Source organism: Anopheles aquasalis, chromosome 3 (assembly GCF_943734665.1).
Source record: "Anopheles aquasalis chromosome 3, idAnoAquaMG_Q_19, whole genome shotgun sequence".
NCBI lineage: Eukaryota > Metazoa > Arthropoda > Insecta > Diptera > Culicidae > Anopheles > Anopheles aquasalis.
In genome coordinates, this window is record NC_064878.1 from 3,417,501 (window position 1) to 3,437,470 (window position 19,970).

General features: G+C 51.2%; 2 protein-coding genes across 2 annotated transcripts in view; one reads left to right on the forward strand and one right to left on the reverse strand.

The window, feature by feature from the left end:
- Nucleotides 1-18,908, reverse strand: part of LOC126577641 (peroxidase) — a 23,858-nt gene extending 4,950 nt beyond the window's left edge. Inside the window, exon 1 of the mRNA XM_050239419.1 lies at nucleotides 18,727-18,908. The gene's annotated coding sequence lies outside the window, so the exon portion shown is untranslated. The remainder of the gene's footprint in view (nucleotides 1-18,726) is intronic.
- LOC126577642 (uncharacterized) lies at nucleotides 8,880-10,723 on the forward strand. The gene is made up of 2 exons (XM_050239420.1): nucleotides 8,880-9,864; nucleotides 9,932-10,723. Exons 1-2 carry the CDS (start codon nucleotides 8,980-8,982, stop codon nucleotides 10,517-10,519), a joined length of 1,473 nt encoding a protein of 490 aa, XP_050095377.1. The 5' UTR covers nucleotides 8,880-8,979; the 3' UTR covers nucleotides 10,520-10,723.
- Nucleotides 18,909-19,970: the final 1,062 nt, after the last annotated feature.

Consider the following 19,970-nt stretch of genomic DNA (forward strand, 5'->3'; position numbering starts at 1 on the left):
GGATCGTGAGCTTCGTGACGATGTGGTTGGTTGGTTGCTTGTAGTTTTGACTACAGCCTCTCAACCCGGCACGATGTGGTGCTTCGTGTAAGTACTCGAACGAGGGGGAACAAGAGACGTTCTTGGGCCCTAGCGAGTAACCGTTAGTAGCCGGCTGGCTAGTGGACCGGTTTGTGTATTTCATATTCAGGAAGTTTTGGGTTGGTCGAACTGACCTTACTCACAAAAGGACGTATAAGGTAAGCGGGTATGCTAGTGAACGAGCAATACAACTCTCAACGTGCTCGTGTGGCGTGAGTCTCAGAACATTTTATCGATCACTGCAGATCGGCAAACGGTCCGGGAGCACGCTCGGTGTAACGTAACAAATGGAGCAGCTGGAAGCAACCGTGAGGTTGTCACTACAGTAACGGAGTGAACGGTGGCGGCGCCCCAATGTGCAACCTACATTCGGTTGATCGGTCGCTTGTCGACTCCCTGCGCGACTCTCGGTGGCATTCTGGTTAGTGGTGGTCGCCAGTGGTTGGAATTCAATTGCGCGGGGTCACACCGTTGTACTCCGTGAATCTACGCTGTGCTCGAGCTCGAGTAGCTGGAGCGTCGCAGCATCAGCAGCAGCAGCGTGATCCCGTAAGTGCAGACGTCCGATGATCGGAATGGGAAACAAATTATGTAATACCCACCGGCAGCAGAAGGCAGTGCTGAGAGTGGGTTCCGAGGAGTTCTTGCCACCAAGAGAGACCCCTTGGTTGAGCCTGCACGTCTCACAAGATGGCGACCTTCTCGTACGTCGTGGTGGTGCGAGCCGACGACAGACAATTTATGGTGTGCACCCCCCCGTACACCTCTCCACTCTCCGCAAAGTCCTCGAACGAGTGCACGGTCCTATCCGTTCCTCGACCGTATTGTTGGGACCGTAACGTGGTTAATTAATTTATGGAGAGCTGCTTGGCTGGCCACTCAGCCAGCACATAAATCGCATCGAATCGCCACTTTGGTTGCGCTACCGTTACGGAGGCGTGAAACCGGACACGATCGTGCGGATCGAGCTCTCGCCCTGTTGTGTCCAAGAACCATAGCTAGCTGGGCGATCGATTATCCTGCACTGGGTATTGATAGAGTCGTTTCTAGTTGATGTGACGAATTGAAGCACTGATGGTGGACGACCACCAACCAAGGGGAAGCTACGGACCGCGGTGCCGCCTCCAAACTCCGCTGTCCAAAATGGAGATTTTATTACCAGGCCATCAATAAACCATCCGGATCACGGGGTTTTGGAATGTGACCGAGGGACTGACGTTGCAGGGAACCTTGGGCAACCTTGGACTCGATCGTGGCCAAGGTGCGGACTAGAGCCTAGTCGCATTAAACGGATTATCCACAATCACACCGCCCCGCATCGGCGACTGATCGGTCGGGGCAATCGAAACGGAAAGCTAATTAGCCTGGCTGTGGTATACAGCAGTATCGCCGATCGTCGCCGATGATATACGATCAAGATCGAACGTGGTGGCCATTCCAACCATTCACTCCGATTTGTTCCCGGACCTGATGGCAGTGGTCGCGCAGATCACGACCTGCGATCACATTATCAGAGAGACAGAGAGAGCCAGAAATGGTAACAAGTAACCGGCGCCAGAGGCACAGCACAGCAGCAGGTGTTGTTGGGCGATAATAAAAAAAAACGGTGACTTTGACCTGTCCTGTCAAGAGGAGACAACCAATGTAGCCCGTAGGCTATACGTCGCAGCAGAAGCCAGACAGGTCCATCATGGCGGGATAGATTGCTGCTTGCCTTTTCAAGGCACAAGAATACAATCCGGAAAACTATTAAAAACTCCGCGGTTAACTTTCACTAGCGGCAACAGTTGATTGAAAACACGAGCGTGACCTTCAAATTGTTTGTCGAACCCGATCGAATCGAATGTGGGCAATAGATTATTATGAGAGAGACACAGATTCAAACGAAAGTGAACGCGTCCGGCCACCTTTCACACGCGACGGAAGCGGCACACGCAACCTAACGCTGGTGGTGACCACACGTCATCGAATTCGGTAATAATTGGGACACTGGCTGCTTTCACAGTGGCCAGTTTTTTTTTGGTTTTGGCCTACGCAGGGCGTATAGGGTGCCCGGGCTGGAGAGCCATTAATCTTGTTTGTTTTAGTCTCTCTCTCTCTCTGGGGTGCTCCCGGTGTCGAGCGCCCCCCGCCCATTAAGTGCAATTATTATGTATGTTTTGTAACCACCCCCTTCTCTCTACGCCCGTTTTCGACACTCGAAGATCGAGACATGTTACAATAGTGTTTTTTTTTTCGGGGGGCGGACTAAAGTTATTGGGTCACAATCAACACAGACGTGTGTTTTGTCCGGTTTTGTCACTCCTTGGTGCCCGGGGGGGAGGGTCTTCTGTTCCAGTATTCAATTTGAAGGTATTAATCGCTTTGATCTGTAATCTACTTGCATGTCACCAAACGTGGCTCGCTGGCTGGTGGGTTGGCTGTCGTTGGCCGTCATTTGCGCTACCATTCCATTCCGATCCTACGTACGTGCCCTCCGGTTTGGCAAATGGACACTTGTTACATCATCCGTTCACGCGAACCGGGTGCCAGTGGCCAGTTCAAACGCCGCTCTCTAGGATGTCGAATGATAATGACAGCCGGCCGACAAACCTTCAACGTGTTGGCTTCCAGCTAAAACGCTGGTCGCTGGTGCCATCGTGTCGACGGGCCATTTGACTAAGTAACGATGCTCCAAAACGCGCTCCTAGCAGCACATCTTGATGGGCAACCAGGTGTCGATAGCTGGTGGTCGAGAACGTTCAGTTCGATGACGGTCCAGTGCGACACTTTGCAGCATTATTAATTATCTGGCCTCCCCCAAAAGGGGGCGGAAAGTCACACACCAGCGTCCACGTCCGCGTCGTGACAGATCAAACGTGGCATAGGTGGGTAAAGGAATGCACGTGTTTGTGGTCAGCTGTAATCCAATTATCGCCGAGTCATTACCCATTGATTAGCCCGAGCTGGCGCGACGCAGACGAGTGCGGCTATTTTGACAGTCGTGAGCAGTCCTCCTGGGACCGTTTTGGTGCCGACCGCGGTGGCACTTCATTCGCTCGCTAATGAGTCAGCGAACAAATCGACCGATCAGTGCCAACATTTCAGCACTCTCGACTCGACGATGGCTACTGCGATTACTACATACGCACGGCCTCCGTGGATGGTGGTGCAGTGCAGAGCGAGTGTAGCCTAACTGTCATTATGATATATGATGTGCTATCGAAAGATCGAAAGACCTTCGAAGGTATCTGTTACCGTGGTTAAGGTTATGGTTAAGAGGGTAATGATAGTACTTAAGAACTGGATTCCGGAGAGAACCGATGGTTAATGACCTCCCCCTCACCAGCCTTTTGCTATCGCCACGATCGTTGATGCGACATTTCGCTAAAGCATCATACCAAATCGGAAAACTGTTTGACCAAAATGGTTTGGATTGGGGACACCGCCAACGCAATGGCCCACAGTCCCGCAGTCCCGATTGCACATCGCGGGTGGTTATTGTTTGCATATCTGCCAGCGATGCAACCGCCATTACGGCACAATCGTCGTCGTCTTCGTCGGCGATCGAATTTTCATGTTCTCTCTCTCTCTCTTCTCATGCTGACTGCGGGTGCCGTTCACCCGCCGGATCAATCGATCGATCTCACTTGGGGGTTTGTGAGATGCGCCTCCTCCTCCCCATTCACCCACTGTGTGATGGACGCATGTCGCCCGGAATCGCTACTCGCTCGCTGCTCCAAATCTGATTTCATGCCGCGTTTGTCCATTTGCTTCTGCTGCTGCTGGTGCCGTTGTGGCACGATTCCACGAGCCCACGGATTGGCCTTCTTTGCGCGAGATGACCAAATCATAACGGTTCGTGCCAGTTCCAGAGTGCAGGATTTTTACAGACGAGCACGAGTTGGTGAATAGCTAAAAGTTTTATTTTATTACCAAACTCACGAGCATCACGTAGCCTTGTGACCTTGAAGGGGCTGGCAGACTGGTGGACAGCCCTCACTTTAAAGGACTCTCTATCTTCCTCCCTCTCTCTCTCTCTCTCTCTCTCTCGCTCTTGATTGCAATGTCGAAATAGTGGTGCTTGCAAAACTCCAACAGTGACGCTCGCGGAGGGCATTCTTGGAGCTCTTACTTTTATGTTTACTAACCTCGTTACGAGGTTTGGGATACTTTTTTTTTATGTGTATGCATCCAGTCGTTCGTCCGTGGGCTAAGTAACGATCGTTGAGAGGTGTTACTCTCATTTTAATGGCCAATCAACCCGAAACCGCAAGTTCTCCTCCTCTCACCATCGAATTCCGTTGGAAAAGAGTCCGGTTTTGAGGTCGCCGTCGTTGCCCTAGCCTCGCTGCGGTCTATGCTAATTGACAGGTGGTTCTTGTGCTCGATGATCGCTCGAAAAGTAACTCATACACGGTGCCCTAGACCTGTTGCTGCTGTGATCATAAATCAACCGTACGATACAAAGTAACGGACAAAATCAGTCACCGAACGGACACTGGACACTATACCGAACACACGCAGCGGTATGGCACAGTTTTGGCGCTGCTGGGGGTCAGCATAACATGAAGTAATGTGAAGCCAGCCTCAAGTAACTCCTGCTGAGCGACTAATGACTCCATGACTAAATGTACCAGATTGATTACGGCCGATTGCTTGGATGGATCTCTTTCAACGACCAAAAAGCCATCTAATAAATGTCAATCTCGGCATTGCAGACAGGCGAACATTGCAATTACTCACTGCATAAGGGGGGCAATCCCTGCGTGACACCAGACGCGCCACGATCTGACGATAAAATACCATGCAAAGTGCCATCGGATCGGATCTCAAATCAATTACCACATCATTCCGCATCATCGCCGCCGCAGGATCCGATTCGTAGCCGATCGTCGAAGCCCATCAGTGCACGCGCTACTCTTCATTAAGACATCGCGGACGCGGACAGGTGAACAGGGGAAGGGGGCTACCCTATTAGGTTCGCCGATGGCGTCCACGATAATCGTCTTCATAATTGCTACGCGATAACCATGCAGGCCGCCACTTCATTCGCGCTTCTATGCGATGTCGTGATGAAGATCAACCGATCGACGATCGAATCTCGTATTGATGAACTGGTTACTGGCAGTGAGAGCAATCAAGCGGCACGGTGGCTGACATTGACACCACTACCGTCCGGTCTGGTGGTGCATTGGCAGCAAATAAATCACAAGTCAGTTTTGTTAATTAACAGAGATTTGGTTCCCTTCTTTGGAGCCACGCCGTTGGAAAACGGCGACAGACGATTCGCCATGACGGGCGCTGTTGCAATCACCAGGTGAGGCCGCAAGCGGTGCAAGCAACCAGCAAAGAACCCAAGACAGGGGCCAAAGAGACACAATTGTCTTAGCGATGCGGCTCGTTTGCTACGCTTTTGTCTCGGCCAGGAAGAGCAGACGTTATGGCTTGTTGACTCGGTTTGCAAACAACAACGGGTTGTTGGTAGTAGGCACCAGGGACCCCGGGGATGGCCAGTGGTAGTAATTGTCAATCGATGTGTCACTACGATGTTTCCGCTGCCGGTGACATTGGCGACAGTCTGAGGACGGCTTGGGGCGCATTTTCACAATGTTATTGTTTTCACAGGAATTGAGATTAGCCCATTAGCCAGTGTTGCTTTCGTCACCACCTCGTGCCACCTGCGCCGCCACGAGTGGTTCGTCTGGATCGAATTGAAATTGCAGAAGGCAAATAATGAAACAAACCTTTCATCACGGCGACGGCAACCTACTGCTGTTTGCTTGTCATTTCACCGTTGAATGTCGAGTCCCTTTGCCTTTGTGGACTGTGGAAAATGTGTGTGATTCCGCGTCATTTCGTGATTCCTTAACGGTGGCGTGCATCAGGAAGCGATGGCCAGCGTGAATCACGATCGCATACCGGGCAGTGTTGCGATCGATCGAAAATGGAGCATTTTCCAATCTCCGTGCGCGGGAAAAGGAATTAAAATCGAAATGCATTTGCAAATGGCGTGCACCGGGAAGCAGCGGAAGGAATTGCATCACGTACCGGTCGCGGAATCATGCAAACGCCATCGAGGGTATCTTTTTTCCAGATTTATTCTACTCTCGCTCTCGAAAATCATGCAACTTTCAGCCTTTTTAGAGAGCTAACTAAAGTGTTGTATGGCATAACTAGAAGGCATAATTCATAACAACATGTCGCATGTCTGTGACATAAACTGCCTGTAAACCGTTTGTTAACAACCGAAGACGAATGTTCGGTCAGTGGACCACACCGCTCCAACCATTTATCAGGCCACATTGTTGCCTTGCTCGCGCCTGCCAACCTGTTTCGCGATGTCTCAATTCACGGTACGCGTGTGCGGCCAGCATAATGGACGCTGGAAAGTGAAATGGCTCCCCCCCCCCCCCCCCCCCGAGATGGCCAAATCGGAAGATCGGGATCACGCAGCAATGCAAACAAATGGGAATTGTTTCAGGAGAAGTTTAGCCAACACGGTGCTGTCCGCCTCCCCATCAACAGTTGCGTTTACAGTGAGCATAAACGAGGGAAAACTCTTGTAGTTAATGCTCACACACCGGGGACCAACCCGGGGAGGCTGATACAATGGTACCAGTTTCGTGATCAAGACTGTTGCCCTATCGAGCCGCATGAGAACGCACACAGCACACACCGGTGGATCTCACACAACACCAGCTGCCGGATTATGCTGCTGCGTGGCGAATGCGTGTACCATAATTAATCCCCAGATCGTTTGCATAATTCCGCCTCGTGGGGTGGTAGCAAATATTTGCAAAGTGGGCGCGCGCGGCCACCGAATGAAACAATTCGACTTCTCAGCGCACCAAACGCAATTGGCAAATGTGGCACCATGAGTGTGGTAGCAAGAGGCACATGGAGCACGTCGATTAGTCCATCATCGCGCAGATCGAGTTGATGGTTTGGTGTGCGCTTTTCAATTCCACCAAACCTCAAATTACGGGTCTTTTAATGTTGGGTGCGTTTGCGATGAGCACAGCTGGCCGACCAACCATCGCCGGGTCTATCATTAGCGGCAGCAGCTTCCTCTGCCTCATTGCGTGGTTTCCGGTTCGCTCTCGATCTTATCATTACCGTTGGTCAGCGTACGCGCGATTCGGAAGCCAAAAAGGTGCGATGGTTACACACTTCATTGAATTCACCATTACAACCAGCCATCAGTCATCATCATTTCGATACGATTGCATAGGACTACTTTTAAGTAGTTTGTCCGCCGACGATCACTACACCGGAACTTCGATCAGCTCACAGAAGAAAAAAAAATGGGAGCTTGCGTAAGATCTGCCGTGGTATGATGGACGGATGTCAAAAGAACGGATGGACCAAGCCCCATTCGTAATTGGATAATACGCACTCGCATCAAGAGAATGTGGTGATCAGATTAGTAGCTTCGATTGGAAGCCGGGGCACCCCAAAAGGTGCCGGAAGGAGACGCTTAATTCAAGCGACAAAAACAACCAGCACAATGACCTTGGCCATCGACCGAAAGTGAAAGGAAGGGATACCAGACGTTGTTTTGGGCGAGTTCAAAGACAACACGAACCGATCGGAGTCGATCGCTCGATCATTTACGACCGACAAATCGGTTGACCTCACGGTAATGGGTTTGGCGGTCGTGGCGACACACGCTAACCAATCACTTCCTGCCGTGCAAACATATTGACAGCGCTCAACCATCGCGAGGGTGGTCCAGATTATGTCGTTTACAATTAGCTAAGGTATTAGCTATTGCCAAATTGGAATGCGCACACCCATCGGTACAGGTGCGGGCACAGATTCTTGCTGCCAATGCAAATGCCCGCGAACCAGAATCAATCACTAAACGAAACGTCACGCTGCGCTGCAAGCATTGAAACCACGTAATGCTCACGCATTCCGCAGCCTCGTTAGCACACAGGACAGCAGCACTCGATACAATGTTGACGACGACGCGGCCACGACTTTGAAAGTGGCCAAGCGGACCCATTTCATGCCTCGAACCTGTCAATCATCGGTCGGAAAAAGCAAAACTCATATCGAAGCGCATTTGATGTGCGAAGTGCAGCCGCGAGAGAAAGGGCCACCACCTGCCGACTGTGCAAAATGTGCAACGCAACATGGTCATCCATCAAACTCCACGATGCCTCGATGCCTCGATGGCACAGAATGGCGGCTTGACACAATTTTAACTCGAGCTCCACTATCACTTTCTCGCCTCGGTAGATAAGCGATCGTGTGAAATGGAATTCAAACGTCCCAGCGGCGATGATGATGATGATGCAAATGCAACACCCGGTCCCGCGGGAGTGCGGTGGGTAAATTGGCAGTAATTTCGCTTTTCACGCCTCGAGCTCGCGGAAGCGTGCCCCGGGGGGGTGCACATTCCTGCGCTGGCGCAAAAATGGATCAATAAAAAGTCGTTCAAATCGGTGGCGGTTGTGTAATTGATCGACTCATAGATCAGTGGTCCCCTGCCCTGCCCGGCCACCCCACAAAGTCGCACAAAGCCACTTGTCTGGCGGTACTCCCGGAGCTGCATTAATTGCTGGCTGGCCAGAGGCGTCATGGAGTGCACCGCGAGTGCATTTCGATGTTGCAGCGTCCAATAGATTACCTGAAAGCATAAAATACGGAAAGAAAGGAAAGGAAAAATGGAATTAATGTGCGATCGATTAACTGTCGTGGCGAGTGTGAACAAAAATCAAGTAACCATCGACGAGCTTCTAAGTAACCCTCCTTGCTGTTCATTTTGCATCCAAGTAACGTTCGCCATTTCATCTCGGTGTGTTCGCCATCGAAGGCTTGTAAATTCCGTTCGATAGAAGTTTCATTTTCATTTTTTTTAAAGTAAATTGCCTTTCACTACCCCCGAGTAACCCTCTGTTCCGCGTGACCATGCCATACATCTACGAGCTGGAGCTGATTGTGGAGCAGTTGGAGATTTTTCCGGCCAAAGAAGACACCGGATCGCTCGATGGAAACCGACCGCAACTGTGCGTCCGGTTGCAGTTGCCCGGTGCGGTCCTGTGTGAGGTTTGTGAGAAGGATTTTGGTTCAGCACTGGCCGTCGATGGTCACCGGACCGGTGAGAACTGTCTGTTCGTCTACGAGCCATCGGTCGGCATCGATGGCGGTCCATCACGGTTTCTTGTGTCCGCACATCAACGGTGTTCCGAGGGAGGCCGCAAAGAGCTCGGTTCGTGTGAAGGTCCCGCTGTAGAGATGCTCCAGAGCTTGGCCACGGCCTACCAAGCGAACCAGCCGCCTCAAGTGGCCTCTAAAGAGTCAATCCGATCCGTGGAACGAACCGGTAGCAATCGTCCCGTCTCCTACACCATCAAAGAGCTCTATCCACTAAGGACACCAGAAGAAGGGCTCGAAAGCGAGGAAGAGGCAACGGTTATCGGGTATGCGGTGCTCACAATCCGGCTCTCCTGTCTCGGCCACTCGATCAACCGGAAGGTGCTGTTTGCTGAACCCTTGGCGAATCACGATCGCCTGGAGAATGCCGCCTGTTACATGCTGAACGCCGATGAACCACTCGTCAAGTGCGTCAAGCTGGGCGATCGGGATGAGCTACGGGCACAGCTGGCAGGTCCCGTCCCCAGTCTGATGAGTGTGAACGAGGAATTGGTGACCGGTGAACCGGAGCAACCGTATGATGAGTATTCCGCGGAAATGAACGGTAATGCGATCAGCATTCGGATCGCAAAGGATGCAAACATCGCAATCAGCATGGAGGGTGAAGAAAGTGAACGTGGCTGCACCAAGGGATGCTGGGTAAGCCCGTGCCAGAAGCAGTGGCCACTAACAACGGATTAACCATCGCTTTTTTGTATTCTTTTAGACCTCACTCACCCTTCCGAGCGGTGTATACGGACTGAAGGAGGAGTACATCCGGCAGCAGGCCAACGGATGCAAGCTACCGGTCATCCGGGGCACGCTCAAGTATCCGGCGCATCACTGGTCGGGTGATTTTATGCTCGCCAAACGCACCACGCCCGTTACGATCGAGGACTTTCGGCGGAAACCGACAGACGTTGAGCGATCGCGCACGGTTGGACTGCAAGCGTGCGCCTCCGAGGGAAACTGTGGTGAGGTGGAGGTGTTCCGGCGTCCCTCCAACGATCCGCTTGTCGATGTGTTTGTGTTCAAGTTCGGGAAGGGTAAGCGCTGTTCGGTAGGTGGCCAGAACCAGATCGAGGTAGAGCTCCGAACGCCCAAATGTCCTTCGCGTGAGGTACACCCGAAGGTGACACGTGCCATTCAGGTGCTGGAGGAAGAATTTGACGCAGCAAAAGTGGGAGAGCAGTGCTCCGCTAATCGAACCGGAAAGGAGAAGCCACCATTGGCCACCGGTGCCGGTGATGGTGGAAATGGCAAGGGAAAGAAGGCGCCTTCCAAAATTCCGGCCAAAAAGGGAAAAATGAAGTGATGCGTTTCCGGCGGAGGATGCATTTCAGAGTGTTGCATAATCCGTAGCTAGCTGGCTGGCCAGCTGGCTGGCTAAGCCACCGCTCTAACCCCGATCGACGGGTGCAATCAAGCGCACCGAGATCCGGACATGGCATTTGGTGTGTGGCAGCGACCGGGGGAAGTCGGAGAGGGCCGAACGGGGTAATAAATCTTGGAGAAAGTTTGATCTGCACAGTGTACCTGTGCCCGTGCGTGCGTGCGCGTGTCTGTGTTTATTGAGTGGTGGCACATTGGACTCGCACTAGTCCACCACGATCGAACTGGAACTGGCTTTGTTTCCGTTTCACGCAGCGCATTATGCAATGCAGCGGCATACTGGGGACCGCGGGGAAGTCCGTGGGTTCGTCGGTGCACACAAGTGACCTCAAACGGACGTCCGGACGACAGCGGATGCATTTTCGTGCAGCAATCGGCAGCTAACAAGTGCCATCCGATGATGGTGACGTCGGGAAAATCGCTCAAAAGCGTCATCAAAGGTTGTGAAAGGAGAGGGTCCACCTCTTTCACCGTCCAGTAGGCTCCTGGCTGCGCGGTTGTCTACCGAAGCGTATCGAAGTGTCCACTCGCTACGCCGGTGTGTCGCGTCACGTCGTTTTTAGTGGAGAGTTTATTGCTAAAAAATGGCCAAAAAGTTACGCACAAAAGGCCAATCATTGCACGCTTGCTGGCAAAATGATTATGTTCACTTGTTTTAACGGACGAACCACCGCTTAAGACGCTTTCACTCGCTAATGCACCGTAATCCAACGCCTTTTTGTGTGATTTGCTAAGGCTGTTTTTTTTTTTTAATTTGGTTTTTATTTATGGAGATAATTGGGATAATATGTTATTCGTCTTGGGGATTAGATCATCGCTTATGAATTGCTCTCTCCCTCTCTCTCTCTCAAAGGTGCTCCAAGCGATCCTGAGCGAAAAATTAATCATAAATCTTCATTTGTCCGGCAAGCGCCCAAGCAATCAAACGAGCGCATGTGGATCATTTGTCCTGTGCCAAAAGGGTCCACAACACCGCCCCCCCAGGAAATGGATCGACTGTCTAATCCATCAATTACATCGATCACCATTAGTCCGCGTCTCACGACACGCCTAACAGCTCAATCGATCGGAAGCATACACACGTCACGTCAGTCCGCGTCCTCCTTTCTTTGCTTGGCACCAACCAACCAGACCAGCGGTCTCCACGAGACCCAGCTTGCGAGGGCGCATATCAAACAGTGACCGTGCCGCGCGTGTGTTTTGCTTCGGGAAAATACGCCAGCATAATCCGACGTAAATGCCCCCCGCACTTCCTCGCTTCCCCCATTGTTTTGCATTGCATAATGAGCCACCGGGCAAAATCAAGGTTCCCGGGGTACCGCTTTTACTTTTACACCAGCCCGCACACAGGCCTCCTCGTTGTGATAATCAATTTGCGATGCGGAATGATTTGCTTTCCTTTTTCCTGCCATGCTCCACACTTCTCTCCTCCAGCAAATAGTGGGCCAGATCGACAAATGAAAGTCATCCGTGCCGTTAGCATGCACTCGGTAGCCCCGTTCGTCGCTTACCGTTTCGTGGCGTTGAAGTCTTTTGTCGGGGCGTCGATTTGCGAGCACGCTGCACGCTTCGTTCTCACAGGAGCGCTGGGTGCCACTGGCGGCCGCCTGGCAGATCGTTTGACGATGATCCGCGGCCGCGTTTGAATGTCATGATCGCGCATCGCGTTTGGCATCAGGTTCGCGGAAACCAAAACTACCGACAGCCACGGAGGATGATTGGTGGGCACGGCCGCGAAACCGATCACGATCGTGTGCCTTCCAAGGCATTTGGAGGCGAAGGCACGCAGCCAAACGCGCCGAAAGATGATGTCTTTAGCCTTCCGGACCAATTTGGCTGTCGTTTTGTGCTATTGTTTTTTGTATGTTTTCGGGGAGGTGAGGAATGATATTGTGTTTTTTTCTGGTTTCCCCTCACCCTTCCCCGCCCTGCCCGGAGGGTGTTGTTTTTCTCGCCCATCATCTCCTTTGGATTGGGTCGAGGTCATGTGAAAGTGTTTGCATGGTTTGTGGCGGCGCACCAGCATCGACGATCGATTGCGCTTGGCATTGCTTGCATTGGCCCCAAACGTGGCATTGAGGTTAATTAGCGTTTACCCACATTACGAGGTTTCTTGTTTGCGGTGCTTCATGTAAAAGGGAAGCAAACATTCTACTCACGATCAACGATCGCACATTCGATGTGTGAGTCTCGGAAGCGAGGAGGTGGATTTTCTTTTTTCTTTTCTTTGGAAAAATCTCCGATGAATTAAGATAATCGTATTCGAAGATTGGAAAGTAAGTGACCAGCCTAAGCTTAAAGATCGAGATTTGAGAGGCGCTCAAAGCTGCATTACATCTCCTTATCACGATTGATCGCGCATCTTCCAACGACCAAGACGACGATGACACGCGCCTTGTGATCCAATTAAAATCCTCAACCGCATCCTCGTCGTAACTCATCGTGCACCCCATGCGTTCCGCACACATCTTCGGCGACCCCAAAAGACGCATCGATCCATTAAAGCGACCACCTAACCAGCGAACACACGGGGCGGAGTGTCATGAAAAATGCATGAACCGCACGAATGGAATGCTCAGCATCGGCACACTGGGGCGCACTGGGCCGCACTGGAGATGAATTGGAGCAAAACTCACCGGTGCCAGTGACCGGACCACCAGGTGACCAGGGGGGTCACCGCGAGTGAGAAAATAAAAATGAAATCGCACCACAAGAAGCGGCGTAAGAGGCGCAAAATTTGCTGAAACATTCATAAGTCAATAAATCATATCCAGAGGGGGGCGTAGACGGGGGTAAAGGGAACTCAGTCACGTGAAAGTATCGCCCCGCGCGCGAGAGACGCAACAGTGTCAGAGGGACGCACTGTAATGGATTGCCTCACATCAAAGCATCGCACCATCGACTCCGATTCAACGGAGGGCTGGGCATCGATCACGCCGGCCAGAGAGCTAGGGCAGAAGTCATCTGACACCTACAACGAGACACCTGCCAGGCTTAATGATGCAGCCCAGGGCAGGTCAGTATATGGATTGGCATACATCGCACTCGCCTATAATTAGATTTTTCGGCAATCGATTATTGAGTGCACTCCAAGAGGGACTGGGGACGATCCCTGTCCATCGTGGTCGTGGTCGTCAATCAATCACGCGTGTGCGCGCCCTCTCGTGCTTGCTTAAGACGTCAAACGTCGCATGCGGCGTTTCTTCACCGGCATTCCTTTGGACACCCTACCCAGTGAGTAGTAATTGCGGGCGCGTAACCTGCGTGACTCCCAGGGTCTGTTCCAACAGGTCCCAACGCACCGCACCGTGCCAATCTGGGCCAGGAGCCAGCAGCCTGAACCAATGTTTGAGCAATCGCAGCAAGTTTCGTTGAGAAGTTGCCGTCGATTATTGACGTCGTCCACTTTTCTTCGAGTGTCTCTTCCATTGTCACCTTACGGGTCACAGAACGGCCAAAGGCTAGAAGGCAACAAAAAAATGATCTACAAACTCCACGCGACCACGACAAAGATCCCACACGGTCGTGGAGTAATGGCCGCTCGGTGTTAATTACCCACGCCCGCCCGTAACCGTCCCACAAAACGGTTCGTACGTTTAGTTGTCGCGCAATCGTCCGATAGAACCGGTGCACGGGCTAGTGAATGGGAATTCCTGAAATGACTGCACAGCGGACGGAATCGGACACACCAACCGACGCCAGCAGATCCGTCTAACGTCCAGCCGATCGATTAGCTCGGAGTACGGAGTGCCACCAGTTGTCACCTTCGCTAGTTCTTTGGCTTGATTGGTTACGAAATGGACAATTAGTCTAACTGAGCCCCCCCGGGGGGGGCAAGGATTGTATCCCGAAGCCTGCAACTGTGTGTATTTGTATTGGGCGGCCATATTGGGATCCGATGCTTACTGATACTGATCATCATCACCGCCGATCAGCGATCAGCGAACCCTTTCGACACTCCCGCGATCACGCTAGAAATGGAATTAAAAATGCATTTATTCCCCATTCCCCACCCACAGTTAGAATGAAATTGGAATTCTCCTTCCAATTATCAGTCGCTGGACGCTGGAGAGCAGCACAGTTCATTAGTGGCTCGTTGGAAAATTAAGTTAGTATTAAAATGGTTGGAATGTCGCCACATTCCAGGAACGGCCTCTCTTTCATCTGGTGCACCAGTGCACTTAGCGCACCAGAGGGGGGCACATTACACAATCGGAGATCTGTGCCATCGGCTCCAAAAAGTGATTGAAATCCGTTCAATCTCTGGCTGCACTCCCTTCAGGGCGCTCCCTCATCGCTCATCCAAGGCTAACTGAGATGTTTCATCTTCCCTGCTGTGGAGTACAAAATGCGGAGCGCTAGGCCCAGTAGGCCGTGTGCCAGCTGTCAACTGGCTCGGTTTGATGGATCGCACGCGATCCGCTCCGGGCCGCATAATTGATAACGACACGCTGCCACCGCGTGAGTTACGGTTACGGTTTTGACCGAGCAAATGCTTTTCAATTAGCTCTCGAGCGCGCGCGCGACATCGTAGGAGGTCTTGGAGTCGGCGTCGCTTAGTGTTCCACTCGACGACGGCTGCCTTAAATCGATTAGCGGCCTTTAAAGTCGATCGGAGTTCTCAAGATGACAAAAAACCGAGTGAGACTCATTGGTAGTCGGTCTTAACGAACCCGAGGGTGAGCGTAACTGCTTCTAATACGCTGGACAGATTTGCATGGACAGATGGTTGGCGCTCGCGAATAGATCCGTCTCTCCGGAGAGCGGTTCCCAAACCTTTCAATGTGATTCCCGCGCGGTGAAGTCGTTACATCAGCCACCAGGACCAGCTCCTTCTGCCTTAAATGTGTCATTACTTCTTTCATTCTACGGTGCTGTTTATGCTGGCAGCTTTTGTGCAGCATTAATATGGCGATTGGACGGTCGAGCAGCAGGAAGTCATGCTGCTGTTGCTGCCACCGACATCATCCATCAACCACCACCCGTGTAGTGTAGCGATGGGTGCGTAGGTTTTCCACGAGAGTTCATTAGAAACGAGCAGCCCAGCACCTCGTTACCTCGTTCATCCGCCAAACTTCATCTCGTCTCGACAGGCTACCCTATGATTATGTCGAGCAAATCATAGGGCTCTCATAATGCAGAGGGCGATGCAGAGACCCGGGGGGTGAAGGTGGCTGATAAATTGACATTGACAAGCCGCGCTCTCTCTCTCTCTCTCTCTCTCTCTCTCTCTCTCTCGCTGCTCCAGTTCCAGGTGGTGGTGCTGAAGTTTCGGGAAGTTGCTGCTGTTCAGCTTTACATAAGTTTATGCATCTGCCAGATTGCATCCCGCTATCAGACCCGGCCGGTTCATCAGCATCAGGTATTGCGGTAATTAAAAAAAAACTCGGTGAGTGGGAATCTTGTTGTTGTTTTCGCTTTCGAATCTTGGCACCAAGATGATGCAAAATGGTGGAAGACTTTGGTGAGTTTTGGAGCGCTTTTGCCGATAACTTGTGGGAGTCTCGCTTTTGGAGGAAGTGACTTGTGATGCTGCAACTCTTCTTGGATGCAGCTCACTCATTTCAGTGAGAACAGGATGCCTATCAGTAGCAATTCTTTTCTAGTATTCTCATTATGCAAAGCATTCCTATCCAAAGGATGTAACCCGTTTTTGAAAGATTCCCGAACAAGGACTGACTTCCAGCAGTTGTGAATGAGTTGCGTAATCGTGAGAGCCTCCAAAAAGTGAAAGGAAAACAAAATGGAGTACCCAAATGAAGAAAGGATAAATCGAGAGCAGCGCTCACGCAAGGACAGGCTCATTCTACGAAAATCTTATCTTGAATTCCGCTCTTCGGAAGGTGACACCGAGACGCTCGGAGAAGTGCCTTTTTTTTGTGGAGATCCATTCCATTCGCCGTACAAAGGAAGCTGCTTATCTGGGAAGCGACCCGTGACTGACACATTTGGGTTACCAGTTTGGGGCCTCTCGGCCGGTTAGTAATTAACTCCTAGACCTCCGAAAACCACTGGTGAGTGAGGTCCGCAGCCGGAGTAACAGCGGCGGCGACCGTGGTTTGTTCAAACAACATTTTGTGCCGCCGATCCTTGAGCTCAACTAGAGCCCGCCGGCACATTTCGACCTCGTCGCCATGCGTAGCCGTCCTCAGGCAGCGTTTTGGAGGACGGTCACGCTGCTACGCACGGCACGACGATGGGCCAGTACAGGGTTCCCCCGAAAAGAGTTCTTCCACTGCACACGATGCAGCAGATACCGATCATTTCGTGGCCGTATTACGATCGGTTGTGAAATTCTCGAGTTCCCGCCGAAAATAAATCCCCTCATCGGTCGTGCGCGCGTCACAGTCACGCAATTTGGAATGATGCAAGTGAAAGCGAACAGCAACAGCAATGGCAACACTATTTCTTACCCGTTCCCCCTCGCGGCCTTCGCATGTCGAACCAAGGTTAACCGATACGGTGTGTGTCGGCAGCCACCAAGAACCAAGAACTCCAGAACATTCCCTCCTTGAGGGGCGAGAGGACTAGAGGAGATAGGATGGAATGTTTCGCACTGGAACTCCTCCCATCGCCGGTGTAACCGGTTACGTCCGGTGGGTTGGGACCCGAATTCACCAAACCGCAACCGGTTCTTGGTCCACCATCGAAAGGAAAGTTGTTCCCTCCGAATGGGGGGAAACCGAAAAGTGTCCAAGCTGAGTCACACCAGGTCAGTGACGGTGTGCAACGCGAAGGTCAACTGATGCTGAAGCCGTGACAGGAAACGCTACCATTCAGTCAGTCACTACTCCTTCTACTTCTCCTGTTCCCCAGTGGGTCATTAAAACGATGATATAATGTGGCTTCCACCCGCACGCACGCACGCCGCGTACTTGGCGTGGAAATCACACCAGACATCTCACGTCCGTTGCGTGATTACTTTACCGGCAACTTAATGAAAGGTGCGAGAGGTGTGCGTGCATCGGTCGCTATCAACGCGCGCGTTTTGCTAGATCGCATCTTGGCATGCCCCCCCCCCCCCCCCGTCCCTCCGTTCGAATCCGGTCTCAGTTGCGCCGGGGGTTTGGGTTTTCTCTTTTCCATCCGATATGCCGACACTTCCGGACTGCCAGTTCGGCCAGTTAGTGCGTTTGTGACAGTTGCTGGTGTTGTTTCGGTGGAGACATCGTGGAAACGGAAGCGCACCACGCCTACTGATGGAGTCTAGAGGAGTTTTCTATTTTATTGTCCTCAAGGTGCAACAGTGCCGTCCGCTAGCTGCCATCGTCGTGATGCATCGCGAGGATTACCCAATAGCACTAGCAATTAGTGGCAGTTGGTTAAAAAATAGACATTTTTTTTTCGTAACATCCCCGTAGAAGAGTTGTTCATCAATTTCTCAACCCAATTTTTGAAGGCTACTCATAAATGTGAAGATCCTTGATAGATCCTGATCACCGAATCGTAGAAATGATTTCAAATTGAAAAGAAATAACCATAATTTTCGAATCGAAGCGGCTTAAACTGATCGAAAGACTTCAACGCTACGACAAGGTGTGAACCTTATAAAACCATTCGGGTGTTTTGACAGGAACAACAAAACTCCATTAGGGGCGCTAGTGTGTTCCCTTGAATGCCCCGATAAGGCATTCGGTAAAATCCTGCCCCATCCAATACAACCTTCAAAAAGGTGCGAACTTGTTCGACGCCTCAGCAACTAATTCCATTCACAGCAGCAAAACAAAAACACTTTTGCTTTCGTTTCGGTAAACACTTTAACCTCGGAAGACGAGGAAGGATTCGCAATCGGCGATCGATGCGGGTCAGTGGAGCAACATCGACTCGCCATTGAAACGTTCTTGACAGTGACCGCACGCCGTCTGGCTGTCTTATCAGCCGTGCAGCGAGCCATGTTAAAAATCGGTTCCTAATTGGCCGTAACACGTAACTTCAACTCCGGTGACCTGTAGGCCATTGCACAAGTGATGTGCAAGTCTTTGAGGAATGTTCTTGGATCATTTCGTCACAGCACTGTCACACGGATTTTCCGCTAATTCCACCGACAATCTATCCCAAACGGATTGGTACTGATTTTTCTGACTTTCAGAACGATCTCTCCCTCGAATTGCGTCAAGTTACTGTGCTCACCTTTGCTTGCTAGCTTCTGTTAATTGCTGTTGCACCGATTAAGGACTCACAGACGCACAGGAGTCTGGAGGAAATAACTATGCGCACACGCGAACACACGAACTGGGAGGTAGAAAACACTGGAAACTGTTTCGTTGGTCTCTCGAGCACACGCCGCTTGCTTGCAGTGCGTGCCGGGGAAGCCAAGATCGAACTGTGACTGGAATGGGCTCGCCGGCACCGTTTTATACCGCCGATCACATGCACCGCCAGGCCCGCGTTTTCCGCCGATGCCACGATCACCGTTCGTACACGGGAAGCACGGGCCCGAAGACGGCGAAGCCGAAGGAAAACTCGCGAACGAACTCGCGGTGCCCCACGGAGCTGGTGGGCTTCGAAAAACAGCAAAAAAAATAATATTAGCGGAGTCCTAGACGGTTCGTACGCTCGCAGCCCGCAAAGCCGAACGAAAACGAGAGTAAAGCGCGATCTACGCTTGATCTGCGCTCGTTCGCGATCGTGCCATAATGTTATGCGGCCCAGAGGTGGCCGCGCGCTGCTGGTCGGTTTGGGGGAGAGCTTCTTGTGCTGCTCCCTCTCAAACAATCGCAATTGTTGTTGGCCGTTTCGGTGATTTATTCGCCCCCGGGTAAATGGGCGAGCAAGGCGAGTAAGGGAGCTTTCGACTCGACTTCGAGACACCGCGTGGCTCGGGAGTAAATCCGGTGACATTATAGCGACGATCGCTTGCTTGTTACAAGATGATCGATCGCTTATCGTGTGCCTTGTCAGCTGCTGTGAACGTGCGCGTTGTATCAGTCATGTTTTCACTAATGGTTTTTGATAATCTATCGATCACACGTTATGGGAGTGTGTATTTGGAGCTGTTTATCATGAAATGAACTGCTAGATGATCAGAAAATTGTAATAGATGATCTCATTTGTCGTTTTGTTGTTCCTCATGGGATAAGAAACATGGAGAATAGATCAATAATCTACAACATGAAATGAACTAATTGAATCCTTATTTAGAGTATCCTTTTCCTACACGTTATATTATCCCAAAGCAATTTGATTCAGAAAATACAGATCGTATGTAAAATATTCTTTAATTTAATGTATGACATAATATTTTACTGTTTCTTTCATTCTCATTAAGTTGAAAAATGTCCATGAATTACTTATTAAACTACAAGTTACAAAAACTAATTATGATTATCAATCAAAAGAAATAATATATCAAATTAGTAGGCTTCTGCTATCAA

What these genes read in the sequence shown, in the direction of transcription:
- LOC126577642 (XM_050239420.1), top strand. Translation starts at nt 8,980, where the DNA reads ATGCCATACATCTACGAGCTGGAGCTGATTGTGGAGCAGTTGGAGATT. An exon ending in GCTGCACCAAGGGATGCTGG is followed by an intron (nt 9,865 to 9,931) that starts GTAAGCCCGTGC and finishes GTATTCTTTTAG; the next exon opens with ACCTCACTCACCCTTCCGAG.